Source organism: Dama dama, chromosome 23 (genome assembly GCF_033118175.1).
Source record: "Dama dama isolate Ldn47 chromosome 23, ASM3311817v1, whole genome shotgun sequence".
NCBI classification, from domain to species: Eukaryota; Metazoa; Chordata; class Mammalia; order Artiodactyla; family Cervidae; genus Dama; species Dama dama.
In genome coordinates, this window is record NC_083703.1 from 64,231,274 (window position 1) to 64,254,704 (window position 23,431).

Genomic DNA, 23,431 nt, shown 5'->3' on the forward strand with positions numbered 1-23,431 from the left:
TTATTACCACTTCAGAATCATTTAATAACTTAGCCTTGCTGTTCCTGGGTCATTTCAATGACACATGTCCAACATGTATGAGGATAGAGAAGACAATTCTATAATCACCTTTTCCCCCACTCAACTAGAGCCCAGGCCAAGAGAGAAAAGTTTTGCCTTCGGCCTCCTGCGCCAGAGACTGAAACTTTTTCTTATCTACCTTTTACTGAAAATACTGGTTTCATGAAGGATTCTGAATTCTAACTTCCTTCTTTATGTTGACCCAAGGCAAGGCTTCCTATTTTATCCCTCCTGGCCATTAAAACTCAAATCCCTTGGCTCCTTCAGCATTTCCTCATGTGTTCTGCTGCTGCTGCTAAGTCGCGTCAGTCGTGTCCGACTCTGTGTGACCCCATAGACGGCAGCCCACCAGGCTCCTCTGTTCCTGGGATTCTCCAGGCAAGAATACTGGAGTGGGTTTCCATTTCCTTCTCCCCTCAAGTGTTCACTGCTATTTAAATGTTCTTCTTTGTTCTTGCCCTGGGGATTTTCCCTTATTGTCTTACAAGCTCATCTGTGCATTAAATGTTCTATTTTATCCGACATTTTCAGATGTTCTATAGCGGAGACAGCGCAGTTAGGCAAATGTTTATCTGTTAAAAATGGATTTGTTTCTTTGGAACCCCACCCCACTTTCCAAAGATGGTAACTGGATAGTAAGAAAGTTCTTGGGAAATAAAAAGAAATAGGTTTTCTTAGTCTACAATCAGCTTCCTATCCCCAGAAATGTTTAAGCACATGCTGACTAACATGTTCAGTGGTGATACTGTAGAATACATTCTAGCACGATGTGGGAATCTTGACTAGAGTCATGCTTCACAACTGGGGGCAATTCTGTCCCCTAAGGGATATCTGGAAAGGTCTGCAGACCTGCAGCTGTTGGCATAACTGGGAGGAAGGTGTGGTGGTGCTACTGGCACCTGATAGCAGAGGCCAGGGATGCTGGTGAACATCCAACAAGGCACAGGACAGCTCCCCATGGGAAAGAATTATCAGTTCAAAACATCAGCAGTGACACATGACTAAATGACTACTGTGGTACCTCATTAATCTTGGAATTCTATGAAGCTATGAAAAAAAATTGGCTATGGATTTGGTTTTCATTTCAAAAGACTCCTGCTTATCAGTCAAGTTTCTGTTGCCAATGCAAAGAGAATAAAGTAGTGTTAAGAATAATTTAGTCTAAGAAAGACATTCTAGATACACAATTCTAAAATTATTTATTATAGTTTTAGAGGGTAGTTAAGGTCTCTTTCCCTAGAAAAATTTGTTTAGTTTAACTAAATATTAAATTTTGTTTGCATCCACTGTCCCAACAGACAACAGAGAAAAAACATTCTTATTTTAAGTATGCTTGGCAGTAAAAAAAGATACTTAGGTGTTAAAATGTTACTGTAATTACAAATCATTACTAATTTTTTATTCTTGAAACTTTATATTGTATATTTTATCACAGTGTCCTTCATTAAACACCAATCTAATTTCAACCTAAAGCTTTTAAGTTTCCTATGTTGATAATGAACTACATGCATCACTAAAATTTACACTCAGTTTTCAGAGATACTTAGTAAAGATGCCTGCTGTTTGCCAGATACTAGGAGAGCTTGCAATTAGTGTGCTGATATTGGCTTAATGGAGTCTTAACATTTTAAGGTTGGAAGGGATCTGAAATATTGTTTCTTGGACATAAACATGTTTACAGGTAACTATGGCCAGTAACTATTAAGACATCTGACCAGAAGTTGAGACTAGAACCCAGATTTCCTGAGTCTCATCCTAGGTCTGGTCTTTCTTCCACTAACTATATGCAACTTGGCTATACTCTGCCCACTCTTCTGGCTCTTCAATAGAGGCAACAGTGTCACCTATAATCTCTCATCAAGCTGCCTTAACACCAAATGCTCAGACTTCTGTGGAGAACTAAATTTATTTAACTCCCTACTATAGGTTCCAGGTTGGGTATTTTCCATTTACCATACAGTACTCCAAAACAGCCCAACAATACAGGTCCTGACATACAACAGGAACTCAGTGAAGGTCTGCTACATTGCTCAAGGCTCATCCATCTTCAAGCAAGAGCTCAAAAGATTATAGGGACTATTATCTCAGTGCAGAAACTGTTGCATGGAGAGGTAGTGGCTCGCTTGAGGTAAACATGAAGTGGCAGTGCCAGGATAAAAACCTAGTTCCAATTCTCCATGGCCAAGTCTTCAGCTACAGTTCAGAAAAAAATGGCTTTACAAACTGAGCTTCTCTATTCTGCTGCATTTCTTCAAGAGCTACTGTGGTAGGTTGGAAGTCAATGATCGGGTATAATTTCACATACTGAGACTCTCCTTCAACCACAGCAGCTGTGCTTTTCTGGCTTATTTGAATAAAAGTTCCTATAGCAGAAAAAGCCTGAAAGCTGCTAGTGCAGTGAAAATAGCACTGACATGGGGAGTCAGATTTGCCCACTGCTACTTGACCTTGGGCAAACTGCTTCCTTTCTGTGAACTCCACAGTTTCTCCAGCTTAAAATGAGAGTACCAACTCAATTCTAACTTTCTTTGACTCACAGAACGTGGGTTCAATCTCTAAAGAAGAAATTTCAGGACTGCTACAAAGGTAGCAAATAATCTGTAACTCTCTCAAATTCTAAATACATAAAAACACATACTCTCCCACATACTTCTACAGATTCCACCTAAGCATGCACAAACTCCTGGATTCTCAGTCACAGAGAAAGGTGACTCTTTCTCTTTCATAACATAGAAGGCTATGTTATGCTATAAACACCCTGAGGATAGAAGATGTTTTATTCAGTTCTACTTGCAACACTTAGCATAGGTCCTATCATACAATGAGAACTCAATAAATGTTTCCTGCATGGCTCAGGACTCATCTACCTTTAAGTATGAGCCCCAAACATCTCAAAGACTATATATGCTCCATGTTCTGTGATTCTAGTCTCCTAAGAGTCTAGATTCATGTCTTGTTTTCCTGAACAAATCAACAGAAATGTGTGAGGAACCCCCACTTATATTGCAGAACTCAAATGATTATACATTAGCAAATAAAGCCAAAAAAAGGAAACTAGTCAAATGTCATACAACTGAGTGGGAGATCTCACCTGGACCGCCTGCCATGGGAAATCCCGCTTCCATCCTAACTGAATTTCCAGCTCCCATGGGTCCATTCATTCTCACATCTTGGCTCCGGTTCTGAGCCAAAGCCAGGTTGATAGCACCTTCCCCTGAAAATGATAGTCAGGTTTAAAAGGAAATCATCAGAATAAGATGTAAATTTTGTTGAAAAACAGATATACAAGAGCTTTAGTTTTATGTGTTTTTGAAGAATTATGCTAAGTTTACCACCACAAAAAGGGTGAGTTCAGTACTATACAGGTCTCTTTTCAACCTCACCTGAGCAGGTTTATTTACATGAAGCACAAGAAGAACATAACTAATTATCACAACACAGCAGATGGACAATCATTAATGATGTATGGCATCAGCAGAGAGCTTGGAAGGCTGAATATTTATTTTCAACCAACTCATATGTGTGTAGGAAGAAAATATTCTCAGAAAGTCTCAAATCCTAGATTACTTTTTGAGAATTTATGATCAGAAATTAGAAATATGAGTAGGTCTAATGCAGGAAGAACATACAATGTCATGAGGACACTGTGGTATTTGTAAGTAAAATAACATTTTCCTTTCAACAACTGCAATATAAAGAGATATGCAGAGGAGAAACTCATGCAGTGAAGAGTAGATACGCTGCTACTAATCTACCTCTGAGATCTGATAAGAGCAACATTTGTATAGGGATTTTAATGCTTAAAAAACTATCTCATTTGAACCTCACAATAGCCTGGTAGATAAATGTCACTAGAAGTGTTCCAATGGAGTAGACTCTAAAGTTAAAGGCTATTTATTTATTTTAATTAGAATGACATGATGAAATTTATTTTTTAGTAAATATCATGTACCTAGAAGAATGCATGAAACAAATTCAGTTCAAAGAATAATTGCAACACAAACCTCACATAACCACCATTCATTTTAAGGAGCAGACTCCCTGTGAGCCCTTTGTGCTCCTTTAACATCACATGCTTTTCCTTTCCTTCTAGAGTTAACTACTAAAGTTAGGGGCAATTTAAACCTCACTTAATAAAAAGATCTCTGAAACAAGTTTTGAGATGCTTCCTGAGCTTAATTCCAAATTTTGACTATTCTTCCTCTGGTAGACAGCACCACCTTGTGGACAGAAAAAAGTATAGCTAGCCTGTGGTCGAGGATTTGAAAGGCTGCTCCTACTGTTTTAGGGCAAGATGACAAAGAATGAAGCCAATGAAGGCACAGCAGTTTCCTGTCTTGTCACGATATAGGTCAGCTAGATAAATAGATAAAATATTAACTATTGTAACCAGGCAGATAGCTTGGTAACAGGGAACAAATATCCTAACAATAAGTGACCAATCACCAAGGGCTATATACAATGTTCTAAATTGCCTATGGGAGTTAGGAATAAAGGAGAAAAAGAATACAGATCTTGAGGGTTTCCACCAAAGGGAAAGAACTATTAACATATTAAATTTGCGAAGATGTTCTAGGTGGAAGGACTTTTGTTTTTGAAATGGACAACAGATCATAAAAGTGGCTTGTGGCAACAGATGAAGAAATATACCGTGTTCATGGATTGGAAGAATCAATATTGTCAAAATGACTATACTACCCAAAGCAATCTATAGATTCAATGCAATCCCTATCAAGCTACCAACGGTATTTTTCACAGAACTAGAACAAACAATTTCACAATTTGTATGGAAATACAAAAAACCTCGAATAGCCAAAGTAATCTTGAGAAAGAAGAATGGAACTGGAGGAATCAACCTGCGTGACTTCAGACTATACTACAAAGCCACAGTCATCAAGACAGTATGGTACTGGCACAAAGACAGAAATATAGATCAATGGAACAGAATAGAAAGCCCAGAGATAAATCCACGAACCTATGGACACCTTATCTTTGACAAAGGAGGCAAGAATATACAATGGAGAAAAAGACAACCTCTTTAACAAGTGGTGCTGGCAAAACTGGTCAACCACTTGTAAAAGAATGAAACTACAACACCTTCTAACACCATACACAAAAATAAACTCAAAATGGATTAAAGATCTAAATGTAAGACCAGAAACTATAAAACTCCTAGAGGAGAACATAGGCAAAACACTCTCTGACATAAATCACAGCAGGATCCTCTATGACCCACCTCCCAGAATATTGGAAATAAAAGCAAAAATGAACAAATGGGACCTAATTAAACTTAAAAGCTTTTGCACAACAAAGCAAACTATAAGCAAGGTGAAAAGACAGCCCTCAGATTGGGAGAAAATAATAGCAAACAAAGCAACAGACAAGGGATTAATCTCAAAAATATACAAGCAACTCCTGCAGCTCAATTCCAGAAAAATAAATGACCCAATCAAAAAATGGGCCAAAGAACTAAACAGACATTTCTCCAAAGAAGACATACAGATGGCTAACGAAAACATGAAAAGATGCTTAACATCACTCATTATCAGAGAAATGCAAATCAAAACCACAATGAGGTACCATTACATGCCAGTCAGGATGACTGCTATCCAAAAGTCTACAAGCAATAAATGCTGGAGAGGGTGTGGAGAAAAGGGAACCCTCCTACACTGTTGGTGGGAATGCAAACTAGTACAGCCGCTATGGAGAACAGTGTGGAGGGTTCTTAAAAAACTGGAAATAGAACTGCCATATGACCCAGCAATACCACTTCTGGGCATACACACCGAGGAAACCAGATCTGAAAGAGACACGTGCACCCCAATGTTCATCGCAGCACTGTTTATAATAGCCAGGACATGGAAGCAACCTAGATGCCCATCAGCAGATGAATGGATAAGGAAGCTGTGGTACATATACACCATGGAATATTACTCAGCCATTAAAAAGAATTCACTTGAATCAGTTCTAATGAGATGGATGAAACTGGAGCCCATTATACAGAGTGAAGTAAGCCAGAAAGATAAAGACCAATCCAGTATACTAACACATATATATGGAATTTAGAAAGATGGTAATGATAACCCTATATGCAAAACAGAAAGAGACACAGATGTACAGAACAGACTTTTGGACTCTGTGGGAGAAGGCGAGGGTGGGATGTTTAAGAGAACAGCATCGAAACATGTATATTATCTATGGTGAAACAGATCACCAGCCCAGGCTGGATGCATGAGACAAGTGCTCGGGGCTGGTACACTGGGAAGACACAGAGGGATCGGGAGGAGAGGGAGGTGGGAGGGGGGATCGGGATGGGGAATACATGTAAATCCATGGCTGATTCATGTCAATGTATGGCAAAAACCACTACAATATTGTAAAGTAATTAGCCTCCAACTAATAAAAATAAATGGAAAAAAAAAAAGTGGCTTCTGGCTATTACTAATAGCTCAGATGTAGTCCTTGCCAGTCTCTCTAATCCCAATTCACACTACTTTCTCCTTCAATAACAAGGACTCAGGTTCAGTGGCATTTTTTACTTTCTAAGGCACACAAACCCACTTTCCTTAAGTCCTTTGTACATGTTGTTCTCTCTGACTAGAACAGTTCTCCTGCACTCTTCACATAAACCAACTTCTCAATTTTCAGTGTAATCTTGTGTCACAAGCCCCAAAAGTCTTCTCCAATCATTTTTTCCAAGGTCAGGTCACCCTTATCAAAACATCTTGTTACTTCTTCAGAGCACATCCCATGTAGTTATTCATTCACTTATTTTCTTGTCTGCCTCCCCTTTATGGGCTTCTGAGGTAGCACTTGTGGTAAAGAATCTGGCTGTTGATGCAGGAATGCAAGAGACACAGGCTCGATCCCTCGGTCGGGAAGATCCTCTGGAGTAGGAAATGGCAACCCACTCTAGTATTCTTGCCTGGAAAATCCCATGGACAGAGGAGCCTACAGTCCATGGCGTCGCAAAAAGTCAGACAAGACTGAGCACGTACACACATTCCCCTTTATATCTGTTGTCCCAGGATAGTTATTAATAGTTATTCATAGTAACTCCATTTATTTTCATTTCCTAATTTAAATGATAAATTTTATGGCCACCTTAATTATATCCTTTAGACACCGAACAGTGTCTGGTGTACATAATAGGCACTCATTAGCATTTACTGACTATATGATGAAAAGTCATCTTATCATAATCTTACAAAGAATCATAGGCACTTTTCCATATGATAATTGCATTCCAAGAAAATCTCACAGTCTATAAAAATCTCACACTGAAAATAATAGGTTTCATGGGAGAAACACTGTTGAGGCAAAAACTCAAAACCCATGCGGCTTTGTAACTAGTGCTCTAATGAAAACAAAAATTGGTGTAGGCAACACACCGGAACACTAGATTGGAAATGTCTGGTTAAAGCTGGGAGAGAATGCAGATGCAGTGGGGCTTTGAGTCGGTGCAGCTGCCTTCCAGGTGTGCATGGGAGGAAGTAAAGTTCACAAGCTGAGAGCCATGCGATGCTGAGGGCGTATTTCTGGGGAAGGTACCTGAGTGTCACTTCTCATTCTCAATTTCCTGAAAAAAAGCTGAAAGGACTCCCACCCATGTAGCAACAGATCAAAAGGCTTACGGACAATTAACCTTCTATTCCTACTATTCTAACTCCCTTTGCCCAGGAAAAAAAAATAATATATGAATAAACACAATTTCCACACTATACTACTGTTATTTTCCAATTTGTAAGCTGCACATAAGTTAGTTGTTGTCAAGGAAACAGACATAGAAGAGAATACTACTGGCTCTCCAACTTGCTGACTGGGGTTGGCAAACTATGACCCATGGGCCAAATCAAGCCTGTTGCCTGTTCAGATAAATAAGTGTTACTGGAACACAGCCACATTCACTCATTTACATATTGCCTTGACCATTTTTTTGCACTATAGCAGCAGAGCTGAGTTGCCTTGACAGAGATCTTCTGACCCACAGAGCCAAAAATTTTTCCTCTTTGACCCTTTACAGACTCCAACTTTAAATCAGAATGAATTTACAGAGGAGTCACAAAATGTCCTCAAAAGAAATGTCTCAACTCCCTGGCCAAAACTCAAAAGAAGGGTACAGGGAGTGTTCTTCAATGGAGAAAAGACTGTGTGTCCTTGGGGGGACAACTTGTCCCTTCAGCCCTGCAGCAGAGACCACAATAGTGGCAATACCTTCTCTTATAACCTAAAAGGCATCAGCCCATCATTAGTTTCACAAAAGCAACAGTTGCTGACACCACTTTCACTCTTGCCTCAACTCCCAGTGAATGTGGAAAGAGAAAAGGAGATCGCCTGGGACACAGGTGTACTTTAAAAGTTAAAAAAAAACTCTTTTCTGTAGTATGATAATCACTGCCACATGAGAATTTCATAATTTCTTATATCTTATCTATTTTGCTTCCATGCTGGTATTGCATTTTAATTTATGGCTACAGTAATAAACGGGAGTCTTACTCTTTTGAAGACTTGTAGGAAGTAGGGATGATTAAGAGAAGAAACTTGGGGTCATACAGACAGCACATCCTGCCCTGCTCACCTAAGTTCTCGAGCAAGCTATGCGTCTGCCCTTTTGGCTTTCTGAACGTCACCAAGACGGTTGGTAAGAATAAGCGCCTTACGAAAGGAGGCAGAAAGGGAGCCAAGAAGAAAGTGGTTGACCCATTTTCTAAGAAAGATTGGTATGATGTGAAAGCACCAGCTATGTTCAATACAAGGAATAGTAGGAAAGCACTGACCACAAGAACTCAAGGAAACAAAATCGCATCTGATGGCCTCAAGGGTTGTGTTTTTGAAATGAATCTTGCTGGTCCGCAGAATGACGAAGCTGCCTTTGGACAATCGAAGCTAATTACAGAGGATGTTCAGGGCAAAACCTGCCTGAGATTTTCATGGTATGGATCTTACCTGTGACAAAATGTGCTCGATGGTCAAAAAGTGGCAGACCATGATTGAAGCTTGTTGATATCAATGTGATTCATTTGTTCTCGTGTGTGTTTTACTAAAAAACGCAACAATCAGATTTGGAAGACCTCTTATGCCCAGCACCAGCAGGTGCACCAGATTCACAAGAAGATGATGGAAATCATGACCTGAGAGGTGCAGACAAATGACTTGAAAGAGGATGTCAATAAATTGATTCCAGAAAGCACTGGAAAAGACAGAGAAAAAGCCTTCCAACCTATTTTTCCACTCCATGATGTCTTCGTTAGAAAAGTAAAAATGCTGAAGAAAGCCCAAGTTTGAAGTAGGAAAACTCACGGAGCTACATGGTAAAGGCAGTAGTTCTTGAAAAGTTGCTGGGGATGAGACAGGTGCTAAAGCAGAATAAGCTAATGGATACAAGCCAACAGTCCAAGAACCTGTTTAAAATGCAGACTTTTAATGGTGACAGACAAAAGATCTTATTTGTGGTTTAAAAAAAAAGAGTAGAAATTTGGTGTTTCCTTTCTCCACTGGAAAACACTACCACAAAGCCCTTTTAATTCAAGCAAATAGGTAACACAGACTATAAAATGTTTAGGGTTTTTAAGAAACTGCGTATATGTTTCTTATTAAAAAAAAAAGTATGTTGATGTGCTTATAAAACATAAACAACCTATATGGTATTATTAACAATAGCTGTTTGACTTCTACTCTTCCCAAAAGTTCATCCTATATTTAATAGATTGCAGTGAATTAATTTTACTTTTTTGAATCCTTTTGGACAATTGAAACAAACTGGTTATTGTTTAAGCCACTATTCTCTTATTTAGCAAATTATGGAATTCACCTCATTTCTCAATCTATCTCTAAACAATCTGTTTGTTGTTATTGCTCCTTCTGGGGCACCATAACCTATAATCGTAACTGCACAAAATGTGTCCCACTCTTAAACATAAAATGTTGACCTTTCAGTTACTGAGGTTTTGTGGAACTTCAGGTCCCATGCAAGCACAGGGTCAGAAGGGCTTGGCTGACAAGGGCAAGAGAAGGCTGGAATCACTCACTGGTTGCTACCTTGTTTGCATCAATGCAGGAAGGGGAAAGAAGATTTTAGTTCATTGGGCACCAAAAGACAGAAGCTCCTCTGTGCTTCTTCACACTGGTAGTTATATCTCTCAGGTTTATCTCCCTCATTAAGGTCATGAGCTCCTTCTGAGTTCATAAAGGCAAAGCCCATATTTTGCTTATTATATATTCCAAGAGCTGAACCAAACTAGTGCTATTATATATGTGCTTCCTTTACTTTCATTCAGCATATGTTTATTAAAGAACTTAACAAGTACAGTCAAGTCAAGATACAACAGTGAGCAAAACAAGATATGGTTCCTGCCCCTACTGGAGCTTGGAGTCCATGGGGGAACAAAACAATCACCAAAATAACTGCTCTAGTCAAAGTGTAAGAAATGATCAGAGCGGGGGAAAACCAGACTTTTGCAAGAGCATATGAAAAAAGACTGATTCAGTCAAGGAGTTCAGAAAACACATCCTTAAGATCTAAGCTGATACTTGAAGGCTGGGTATATAACTAATGGAAAGAGGAATGGTAGGGAACAATATCTATACAGAGAAGACATCAATGCAAAGGACCTCAGGCAGGAAGAATAAATGTATATTCAAGGAACCAAAAGAATGCTGAAGAGGCTAGAACAGACAGCCAAGGAGGAGGGAGGAGAGCTGGACAAGATAAGGCTAGATGAGAAATGTAAAGGTCAGACTATGCAAAGCCTGAGGTCACAATACAGAGTTTGGACATTATTCTGCAAATAATGGCCAGTCATAGCAGGGTTTTAAGGTGTGTGTGTACCATATTTTCATTTTTAAAAGATCATGCTGACAAAAACACCTGCAAATGAATACTGCTACAAAAGGACTGTTCAGGGCCTCTGTTAGATAAATAAAAAATAAATACTAAATCAGGCATATTGTGTGAAAGGAAGCAGATGAAATTAGGTATTTTTTTAAGGTTTTTCTTTTTTCTGATGTGGACCATTTTTAAAGTCTTTATTGAATTTGTTACAATATTGTTTCTACTTTAAGTTTTGGTTTTTGGCCTCGAGGTATATGGGGTCTTAGCTTTCTGACCATGGATCAAACTCACACCCTCTGCATTGGAGGCAGTCTTTACCACTGGACTGCTAGGGAAGGCCTGAAATTAGATACTGTTTAAAAGACAAATCAGTCCTTGGTTAGGGTGCCAGTAAAACCAAAGTTGGACAGACTGATAGCCAAAATCAGTTCAAGGGAATGGAGTCTGAGGCTATGGATGCTGAAGCATCAGGACCCAACCAGAGCCTCAACTCATTTTCATACTAAAGTGCTACAATGTGAAGCGCAGGTGACACGAGTAACTTGTTGTTCAGTCGCTGTCAATCTGACTCTTTGTGACCCCATGAACTGCAGCACACCGGGCTTTGCTGTCCTTCACTATCTGACTTTGCTCAAACTCATTTCCACTGAGTCACGATGCCATCCAACCATCTTATTCTCCGCCCCATCTTCTCCTTTTGCCTTCAGTCTTTCTCAGCATCAGGATCTTTTCCAACGAGTTGGGTCTTCACATCAGGTGGCCAGAGTATTAGAGCTTTAGCTTCAGCATCAGTCCTTCCAATGAATATTCAGGACTGATGTCCTTTAGGATTGACTGGTTTGATCTCCTTGCTATCCAAGGGACTCTCAAAGAGTCTTCTCCAGCACCACAGTTTGAAAGCATCAATTCTTCAGCACTCAGTCTTCTTTAAGATCCAACTCTCACATCCATACATGACTACTGGAAAAACTATAGCTTTGACTAGACGGACCTTTGTTGGCAAAGTGATGTCTCTTTTAATATGCTGTCTAAGTCTGTCATAGCTTTCCTTCCAAGGAGCAAGTGTCTTAATTTCATAGCTGCAGTCACCATCCATGGTGATTTTGGAGCCAAAGAAAATACAATCTGTCACTGTTTCCACCTTTCCCCCATCTATTTGCCATAAAGTGATGGGACGGGATGCCATGATCTTAGTTTTTTGAGTGTTGAGTTTTAAGCCAGCTTTTTCACTCTTCTCTTTCACCTACATCAAGAGGCTCTTTACTTCCTCTTAGCTTTCCGACATTAGAGTGGTATCATCTGCATATCTTAGGTTGTTGACATTTCTCTCGTCAATCTTGATTTCAGTTTGAGCTTCATTCAGCTTGGCATTTTGCATGATGTACTCTCCATATAAGTTATATAAGCAGGGTGACAATATACAGCCTTGACGAACTCCTCTTTCAATTTTGAACCAGTCCGTTGTTCCATGTCCAGTTCTGACTGTTGCTTCTTGACCTGCATATAGGTTTCTTAGGAGGCAGGTAAGGTGGTATGGTATATTCCCATCTTTTTAAGAATTTTCCACAGTTTGTTGTTATCCACACAGTCAAAAGCTTTAAAGTAGTCAATGAAGCAGAAGTAGATGCTCTTCTGGAATTCCCTTACTTTCTCTATGACCCAACACATGTTGGCAATTTGATCTCTAGTTGCCCTGCGTTTTCTAAGTCAAGCTTGTACATCTGAAAGTTCTCGGTTCATGTACTTCTGAAGCCTAGTTTGAAGGATTTTGAGCATTACCTTGCTATCATGTGAAATGAGTGCAACTGTATGGTAGTTTGAACATTCTTTGGCATTGCCCTTCTTTGGGACTGAAATGAAAACTGACCTTTTCCAGTCCTGTGGCCACTGCTGAGTTTTCCAAATTTGCTGACATATTGAGTACAGCACTTTAACAGCTTCATCTTTTAAGATTTGAAATAGCTCAGCTGGAATTTCATCACCTCCACTAGCTTTGTTTGTAGCAATGCCTCCTAAGGCCCGCTTGACTTCACACTCTGGGATGTCTGGTTCTAGGTGAGTGATCACACCACTGTGGTTATTTGGGACATTAAGGCCTTTTTGTACAGGTCTTCTGTGTATACTTGTCACCTCTTCTGCTTCTGTTAGGTCCTTACCATTTCAGTCCTTTATTCTGCCCATCTTTACATGAAATGTTCCTTTGGCATCTCCAACTTTCTTGAAGGGATCTCTAGTCTTCCCCATTCTATTGTTTTCTTCTATTTCTGTACATTGTTCAAATATGAAGGTATTCTTATCTCTCCTTCCTGTTCTCTGGAACTCTGCATTCATCTGGATATACTTTTCCTTTCTTCTTTGCCTTTTGCTTCTCTTCTTTTCTCAGCTATCTGTAAGGCTGCCTCAAACAACTACTTTGCCTTCTTGTATTTCTTTTTCTTTGGGATGGTTTTGGTTACCGCCTCCTGTATACAATGTCACGACCTCTGTCCATAGTTCTTCAGGCACTCTGTCTACCAGATCTAATCCCTTAATCTATTCATCACCTCCACTGTATCATCATAAGGGATTTGATTTAGGTCATAACTGAATGGCCCAGTGGTTTTCCCTACTTTTTTCAATTTAAACCTGAATTTTGCAATAAGGAGCTGATAATCTGAAGCACAGTCAGCTCCAGGTCTTGTTTTTGCTGACTATATAAAGCTTCTCCATCTTTGGCTGTAAAGAATATAATCAATCTGATACCTGGTGATGTCCATGTGTAAAGTCATCTCTTGTGTTGTTGGAAGAGGGTGTTTGCTGTGACCAGTGTGTTCTCTTGACAAAGCTCTGTTAGCCTTTGCCTTGTTTCATTTTGTACTCCAAGGCCAAACTTGCCTGTTATCCTAGGTATCTCCTGACTTCCTACTTTTGCATTTTACTCTTCTAAGATGAAAAGGACATCTTTTTTTGGTGTTAGTTCTAGAAGGTCTTGTAGGTCTTCATAGAATCAGTCAACTTCAGCTTCTTCAGCATTAGTGATTTGGGAATAGACTTGGATTACTGTGATGTTGAATGGTTTGCTTGGAAATGAATGGAGATCATCCTGTTGTTTTTGAGACTGCACCCAAGTACTGCATTTCAGACTCTTATTGACTATGAGCGCTACTCCATTTCTTCTAAGGGATGCTTGCCCACAGTAGTAGATATAATGATCATGTGAATTAAATTTGCCCATTCCTGTCTATTTTACTTCACTGATTCCTAAAATGTTGATATTCACTCTTGCCATCTCCTGCTTGACCATATCCAATTTGCTTTGATTCATGGACCTAACATTCCAGGTTCCTATGCAATATTGTTCTTTACAGCATCAGACTTTACTTTCACCACCAGACACATACACAACCGAGCACTGTTTCCGCTTTGGCCCAGCTCTCTTTCTGGAGCTATTTCTCTGCTTTTCCCCCAGTAGCATACTGGACACCTACCGACCTGGGAAGCTCATCTTCTGGTGTCATATTTTTTGCCTTTTCATACTGTTCATGGGGTTCTTAAGGCAAAAACACTGGAGTGGTTTGCCATTCCCTTTTCCAGTGGACCACATTTTGTCATAGCTTCATTGAGTTATGCAAACCCCTTCACCATGACAAGGCTATGATCCATGTGATCATTTTGATTAGCTTTCTGTGAGTTACTTGGCATTGTGAATTCAACTTAAGAGGAACAGACAAAGCAGCACATGCTATAAATCATACTATATTCTAGTATTCCTATAATCTGAAACCAGACATGTACCTTCAATCTGAACGGAGAGAATTCCCAGATCCCGAAGCTGCTGGTTGTTGCTTTGAGCCAGGATCCGAAGCCGCTCCGCTGCTTCCCGGGGGATATTGAATGTCACACGCACGCTGTTCCAGGGCTCCACCTTCTGTACCTTTAGCTTGCTGGATTCTTGGTCATGAAAGGAAGAGAATAGTATTAGTAATGTTTTAGCCATCAGAAGACATGGAATGAACAACAAGGAAGTAAAAGAACAAGGCAGAATACCAGTATGGAGTAGCTAAGAAAGCTTAAGCTTTGGTATTAGACCTTAAATTTAATCCCAGCTTTACCACTTAGCACCCGGGAACTCATGAACAAGCTATTTAACATTTCTGAAACTTATCTTTCTCTTCTCTAAAACCACGAAAAAACTACTTCATGAGACTGTGAGTGCTAAATGATATAATTAAATGCCAAAAATCTAGCATAGCACCTGACAAACCATAGGCACTTAATAGATGGAAAGCAGTAAGATGGAATAAGGATCCTATGACAGAAGGGAGAGATAAGTTTAAATTACTAGAATAAGGTCTACTTCTAGACTCAGTTTAATGTATGTGAACTGAGAAGCTAAGAAAATTTAAGTTTCAAATTTTAAGTGAAATTCTATAGAAATTCAACTGGCAGATATGCCAACAGTAGGATATTAGGGAATATGCAGCTACAATTCACTAAAAACTTGTTTAAAGAAAGAGCACTGAAAGGGAAGATAGTAGATTCACTTATAAAATGTCAAGCAATTATACTTCTTCAAATGAAAAAGTTGTACTTTTAGTACTCATATTTAAATTTTCACTGAGCATCTCTGTGGAAGATATTCATAGATGTAGGAAGCAAACATTTCTTCCAATGTCCTGTAAATGCTTCAGTTTAAGGAAGGCTTAAGTCTTGATTCTTTACATCTCTGATTTTTAATCTTTTTCTAGTTTAAACAAGAGCAGAATTTCCACTGAAGCACACCAAACTGAGGAGAAAAGCAACATAAATCTCACAACTATATTTCAGTTAGGATAAGAAAACATTATATTTCAGCAAACCTGAAAAGTCAATGTAAACTTCGAAGATATTTTTAAATTATGATTGCAAAAGTTAAACTAATTGAGGAGGTAATATTGTTTGTAATTATAGTTTACAGATGGAAAGCAAATCCCAGGTCCAGTTAGATAATAATAAAAAAACATCTTTTTCCCCAACAACCCCACACAAAATATTTTTCCCTTCTGTTATAAACTCAGCTACATCAAATCTTTTGTATCCTCTATTCAATTATACATTCAAGTATTGAGAAAATGGTCATTTAGGCATATGTGTTCTCAAAATAATAAATTTACATCGATGGGGAAAGTGTCTACATGTTACCTAAAAGCCCCTTCTACCTTCAAAACCATTATACATTATCAGTTTATCCAGACATGGAGTCCACTTGTCCTAATATGGAAAAAAAGAGACCACTGGCTAAGAGCAGTGAGATATATAATTAAGGAAATTTAGGAAGGATTATGCATGATTTAGTCCAAATGTACTTTATAGGGGAGGAAACTGAAACCCAGAAAATCTAAGAGATTTACCCAGAATCCAGTGGCTACCTATCACTAAAATGGCATTAAAATCCAGCTCTGATTTTCAGGCCATTTTCCTTTCCATGACACTTATACATCTAAATAGCAAAAGGCAAGGAGCCTGAGATTCTGCTACCACAGAGGACAGATGCTGCAGGGCTTCTTCTCAGTCTGAACAGTACTGGAATCTTATACCTATGTGGCCCAGACAAACATTAAACTTGCTTTTGATGTTATCTACTTGTGATAAGCCTACAGAAAAAATTTTAATTATAACACCGCTATATTTTATAAAATTTTTTTTCCCCTTAACTTTCATATTTGAGAACATCTAACTTAAAATAAGGGGAGTGGAAAAAGTTGGCTTAAAGCTCAACATTCAGAAAACTAAGATCATGGCATCTGGTCCCATCACTTCATGGGAAATAGATCGGGAAACAGTGGAAACTGTCAGACTATTTTTCTGGGCTCCAAAATCACTGCAGATGGTGATTGCAGCCATGAAATTAAAAGACGCTTACTCCTTGGAAGGAAAGTTATGACTAACCTGGATAGCATATTAAAAAGCAGAGACATTACTTTGCCAACAAAGATCCGTCTAGTCAAGGCTAGGGTTTTTCCAGTGGTCATGTATGGATGTGAGAGTTGGACTGTGAAGAAAGCTGAACACTGAAGAATTGATGCTTTTGAACTGTGGTATTAGAGAAGACTCTTGAGAGTCCCTTGGATTGCAAGGAGATCCAACCAGTCCATCCTAAAGGAGATCAGTCCTGGGTGTTCACTGGAAGGACTGATGCTGAGGTTGAAGCTCCAATACTTTGGCCACCTCATTCGAGGAGCTGACTCACTGGAAAAGACCCTGATGCTGGGAGGGATTGGGGGCAGGTGGAGAAGAGGATGACAGAGGATGAGATGACTGGATGGCATCACCGACTCAACGAACATGAGTTTGAATAAACTCCGGGAGTTGGTGATGGACAAGGAGGCCTGGCGTGCTGTGACTCATGGGGTCACAAAGAGTCAGACACGACTGAGCGACTGAACTGAACTTAAAATACTTTTTGGATCAAGAATATAACTGATAACCGTAAGTCTGAGTTTGCTAATGTATTTAAAAGCCATTAATAAACTAATTCAGCTATTTAAAAACAAGAAAAAATGTGGATAATTAAGAACAATGAATAATCAGACCCAGCTAGCCCTTAAAATATGATGCATTATAACATGATTATGGTGACAATTACAACTTTCACCATAAAATTCTCTAATAATGTATTAAATAATCCATAACTAGAAAGAAGCCTTAAACAACATCGTTTTTTTTTAAAAAGAACAATGGGGGGAGAAAAAAAAGCTCTCCTCCTGACATTAATTCTAAAGAATAAGACTTCAAAACCTAAAAAAGTTCGTTAGTGCTTAAGATTTGTGATAAAAGGATAAAATCTAGGCTTTGCACTACATCTGAAGGGATTAAATAACTGCGCTAACCAGAAAAGATAGAGAACGCAGAAACCGAAGTTGATAGGCACAAATTCCTGTAAGACCACTATAGGTTATCTAAATGTGTGAAGAGACCAGATGGGACTATGGTGAGGGGAAGGTATGTCTTCAGCAGCAGCTGCTACTTAGCACCACCTGGGATAGGAGAGTTTAATATTATTAGACCTTTCCTGTATAAAGACAAATCCAAAATCTGAATTTTAATATAAAATATATATTTCTTGAAGCACTGGCAATAAAATTCAAACACTAAAAAACAAATAAGCAAACAAAAAAAAAATCAGAAAAACTAAAGTGAGCTGTATGTAACACATGGCTGCACACTGGATCCAGTAGGCTATCAGTTAACCTCTGATCTAAAATTTAAGAGAACAAATTTCAAATCCATTTTAAGTAAAGCCAAAAAAGCCATGGAGTAAAAGATTTTTGTAAGCTTTAAGCGGCCTCAAAGAGCCAGTCATTTTATAGGAAAGGAAATTAAAGACCAGAGAGCTACAAACAATAAATAAATTTGGGTCTGGAGAATTACTCCCATCCATTTTTGTTGTTGTTGTTTAGTCATTCAGTCATGTCCAACTCTTCTGTGACCCCATCGACTGTAGCTTGCCAGGCTCCTCTGTCCATGGGAAGAATTCCCAGGCAAGAATACTGAAATGGAATGCCATTTACTCCTCGAGGGGATGGATCTTGCTGACCCAGGGATTGAACCTGTGTCTCTTGCGCCTCCCGAATTGCAGCTGGATTCTTTACTACTGAGTCACCTGGGAAGCCCTCTCCTATCCATTAGAACAGATAATTTAAGGATTACAATGCTAAGCAATGCTTTATATTCAGTCACTCCATGTACTTAAAAAAATACAACAGCATTTCTATTTAAAAAATTCTAAAATTCCAACTTTGCAATTAAAATCAGCCTTTCAACTTAATATAGCACAGTTGTACTTTGTAAAACTCAAGATAACTACAGAAGGGCAATTCAAAAACAGTAACAAAAGGAAAAACAATTAAAGCAAATTACCCATGTGTAACAAATTGGGCACATTCTCCAATATTGTGTCCAATTTCCATTTGAAGTCTTTATCATCTATATTTCCTTTGAAGGCCACAAAGATTGTGGAATCCTCCAAAATACTATCACTTTTTGAGTCATCATCTTCTAGTCCAGAGTCAAAATCCATCTCTGAGTCTTCTACTGTTGATGAACACAAGGAAGTATAGATGTCTTCTAAGTTTGTAAGGTCATCCAAAACCATGGTGAATATTATTCCAGAAGCATATGTCAAGTGGACAATAAAAAAACCTTTCAAAACAGAAGATACACAAAGTATTACAACACATACTTACACAATCAACAATATATAGTTCTATGAAAACTAATTTATTTGACAAGTAATAACAAAATACTATTAAGTAAATTAAAAATTACAGTGAGGATAAACTATTTTAATTAAGATATTCTATAAGTTCTTATAGATACTAGAAATAAAAATTTACCAGTTTTAACTAAAATTCCTTTTGTTGGCCTAGAATATAGGCAGAAAGGAACAAGAGATCACAAAAAACTAAAATAGGTATCTTCTAAGAGTTAATTCACGTAAGCCTTTGGTTGATCCCCAGAGAGCAAGACTCAGGCTAACCCCAAGACTCTTCTTACTCCTGTCCCAACAAATGCTTCAGAGCAACCAAGGTTTCTAAAGTCCTCCTCTTCAACCTGCAAAGGACAACCTGACCTCACTAACAGCATCTGCAGGACTACCTAAAATTCTAAAGTCTTTCACAAGGACCATTTAAAATAACTTTTAAAGGGTTATTGATAGTGGCATAGCTAAAAATAATGATTCAGAAACAGAAAAAAAGAAAGAAAAAGTTTTGAAAGAAAGAAAAGAAAAAAGAAATACTTTTGCAAAAGGAAAGCAAGTGGTTACCACATGTTTACAGAGGCCAAGAACTATGTCTAGGACAGAACCAAATTACTTTTTAACTTTTAGGTTTAGAGAACTCAAATCTTCTGCTATTTTCAGTTATGTTGCCTACCAAAGAATACAAATATTAAAGACCACACACCACATGGCCATTTCCTCCATTATCTCTGGGACTGATGATCACATTCTTAACCCAAAAGTGAATGAATAAACATCAGTTTTTATTAATGTGTGTTAAGCAAGAATGGCAAGGAAATAAGAACCTCGCACAAGTCTTCTAATTAAAAAAAAATTCCTTACATAAAGCATAATTACAACTATGAGTTTTTCTTTTTAAGATGATTAAGAAAAAAGGACTGAAAATAAATCAACTAAAATACAAATAGTGATTGTACTAGGTTGGCAAGATTGCTGGTAAATTTTCCTATTTTCCAAATATGCTATAAGTCTTTAGGAAAAAGGAAAGCTACATATGCCATACTATGATTATACTTCCTGCACAAATAAGAAAAAAGTATCAACTTTTAAAAATTAATGATTCTGTTTTAAATAGTCAGTAAACTTCAAGAGCAAAGGCGTTTCAAAAACTAACCTAAGCAACCTTAAGAGGGGAAATTTCTCTGTTGTAAATAAATATGAAAAAAAATTTACATTTGAGCAGAGTATCTTACAGTCCATGGGATTTCCCAGGCAAGAATATGGAAGTGGGTTGCTATTTCCTTCTCCAGGGCATCTTCCTGACCCAGGGATCAAACTTTTGAGTTTGAAGGCAGATTCTTTTACCACTGGGCCACCCAATAAAATGTTAATAGTGGCTAATTATAGATGATGGGTACATGGGTGTTCATTGTATTTTTATCTGTACTATACATATATTTGAAACTGATCATAATAAAGAGTTAAAAATTTTTTTTAAAAAAGGAAAAGCAAGCATACCAGAAACACAGTGTTGTTTCACAGTAAAACTCCACCACATTGGGAATGTGAAACAGCTTATTTATGAATATCTTCCAAATCACAGTAGGTTTTAGATATATATATATATTTGAACATACACATTTATAAAAATATAAATTTACCTATCACATATATTACATATATTTAGCTACTGATAAGTCTTTTCCGGGGAAGGCAATGGCAACCCACTCCAGTACTCTTGCCTGGAAAATCCCATGGACGGAGGAGCCTGGTAGGCTGCAGTCCATGGGGTCGCTAAGAGTCAGACATGACTGAGCGACTTCACTTTCACTTTTCACTTTCATGCATTGGAGAAGGCAATGGCAACCCACTCCAGTACTCTTGCCTGGAAAATCCCATGGACAGAGGAGCCTGGTGGGCTGCAGTCCATGGGGTCGCTAAGAGTCAGACACGACTGAGCGACTTCACTTTTACTTTTCACTTTCATGCATTGGAGAAGGAAATGGCAACCCACTCCAGTGTTCTTGCCTGGAGAATCCCAGGGACGACAGAGCCTGGTGGGCTGCCGTCTATGGGGTTGCACAGAGTTGGACACGACTGAAGCGACTTAGCAGCAACAGTCTTTTCAGATATAAATATATGTATTTATACATATTCAGATTTATATGTGAATAATCGTTAAAAGATTATCACAGACTATTCAGATTATCTGCCATTTGAGTAAAGAGATAAGACACTACTATACACCTCAGAAATCACAAATTCATATACCTACAGGCTTCAGGTGTGTAAAATAAATAAGGGAAGAATGTTGAATATCAAATGCATTTGTATATACTGTATGAATGGTTTGAGCAACGGGAAACTCAAATACCCATCTATGCTAGGCACTCGCTACTTTGCTCCATTTTATTATTTTCTTTCTGGAGGGATGGAAGGAGTTGCGCAGGCACAGGACTAACATTCTGAATTTGAAGAAAAGACGTGGCTCAGACGGTAAAGGATCCGCCTCCAATGTGGGAGACCTGGGTACGATCCCTGGGTTGGGAAAATCTCCTGGAGGAGGGCATGGCAACCCACTCCAGATTCTTGCCTAAAGAATCCCCATGAACAGAGGAGCGTGGCAGGCTACAGTCCATGGGGTTGCAGAGTGGGACACAACTGAGCAACTAAGCACAAAATCCATACGCTGAGTAAAATCTCCAAATTTAAGAACAGATTTATATTTCTGGAAAATACCCTATGGGCCAAATGAAACACACTGTAGCTGCATATGGCCCACAAGCCATCAGTTTTCAATTTCTAATTAAGTCTAATCAGTTTCTAATTAAGTCTAATTAGTCTAGGTCTAACCTGGATTGAGTTAAATCCAAGAATAACTTACAAAACTGACTGGTAGAACGTTAGTGTTAAGTTGCTCAGTTGTGTTTGATTCTTTGCAACCCCATGGACTGTAATCCACCAGGTTCCTCTGTTCATGGGATTTTTACAGGCAAGAATACTGGAGTGAGTAGCCATTCCCTTCTCCAGAGGATCTTCCCTACCCAGGGATCAAACCTGGGTCCCCTGAACTGCAGGCAGATTCTTTACTGTCTGAGCCACCTGGGGAAGCCTGGTAGAACACTAGGCCTCAGTGAGTTATGCTGGGTTTGGTGGAATGCTGGAAGAGACCAGGTATTTAAAATGCATTTAAGTGTTATGATGTGCCTCTTGGGAGGTCTGTGGATTCACAGAGAGAATAAAAAAAAGAGCAACATCAAGGTCTTAACCTCAGAGAAACAGAAGGCATTCAAACTTAAGAGAATTTCGCTATATAACTCTGGTAGAGTCTTTCCACTAGTAGCAATTAAGTTGAGCCATATTTACTCTCACGTAAGTTTTCACTCACCAAAATGTCTTTCTTAATTTTTATCATTTGTCCAGGTCATCTTCTAAGTCCAAACAAGCTGGCATTTTAACGGCCTGTATTTTAAGGTAGCAGTCAAATAAATATCCTAACAACAACAAAAGAAAGGTAAAGTATTATACAGAAATTACAGAGGTGACCCATCCTTCCATCAGAACACAAACATAACAATTTATCAAGTCAACTCAGACATGTTCAGATAACGATAAAATAGGGTTTTCATGAAATATGCAAAGAATAGTCCCCCCCCCACCCCCAACCAGGAGATCTTAGAGCACTCATTGGGCTTCCCCAGTGGCTCAGATGGTAAAGTATCTGCCTACAATGCAGGAGACCCAGGTTCGATCCCTGGGTGAGATGGGAATGGCTACTCACTCCAGTATTCCTGCCTGGAGAATTCCATGGACAAAGGAGCCCAGTGGGCTGTTAGTCCATGGAGCTGCAAATGTAAAGAATAACTCCATCAACAAGCAATTTAAAGAATATAGAAGCAAAACTCAGGGATGTATGCCAGAATTATGAAACTGGGATCCTAAGCCTTAGAAACCTCCCTATACATTCATTTTTTAAATTGGTCAAATTAGAACACTCTCTGACATAAATTGCAGCAATATCTTTTTGGGTTCATCTCCTAGAGTGACAGAAATAAAAATAAATGGAAGAACCAAATTAAATTTAAAAGCTTTTCCACAGCACAGGAAACCATAAACCAAAGACAACATACAGAATAGAGAAAATATTTGCAAATGAAGTGACCGACAGGGGATTAATTTCCAAAATATAAAATTGACTCATAAACTCAGTTCAAAAAAAAACAAACCACTTAATCAAAAAATGGACAGAAGATCTAGATATTTCTCCAAAGAAGACATACAGATGGCCAACAAGCACATGAAAAAATGTTCAACATCACTAATTAATTATTAGAGAAATG

At 38.6% G+C, this 23,431-nt stretch overlaps 1 protein-coding gene and 1 pseudogene across 8 annotated transcripts in view; one reads left to right on the top strand and one right to left on the bottom strand.

Moving 5' to 3' along the window:
- NCOA6 (nuclear receptor coactivator 6) overlaps positions 1–23,431 on the bottom strand; it is a 90,909-nt gene that overhangs the window by 38,189 nt on the left and 29,289 nt on the right. For all 8 annotated transcript variants that reach the window (XM_061127118.1, XM_061127112.1, XM_061127114.1 and 5 more), the window contains exons 2-5: positions 22,480–22,585; positions 18,770–19,051; positions 14,666–14,821; positions 3,152–3,274 (exon numbers count right to left, since the gene is read on the bottom strand). In XM_061127118.1, the coding sequence (XP_060983101.1) occupies positions 3,152–3,274; positions 14,666–14,821; positions 18,770–19,004 (514 nt within the window). In that variant the 5' untranslated portion in view covers positions 19,005–19,051; positions 22,480–22,585. The remainder of the gene's footprint in view (positions 1–3,151; positions 3,275–14,665; positions 14,822–18,769; positions 19,052–22,479; positions 22,586–23,431) is intronic.
- LOC133044457 (small ribosomal subunit protein eS1-like) lies at positions 8,704–9,469 on the top strand (annotated as a pseudogene).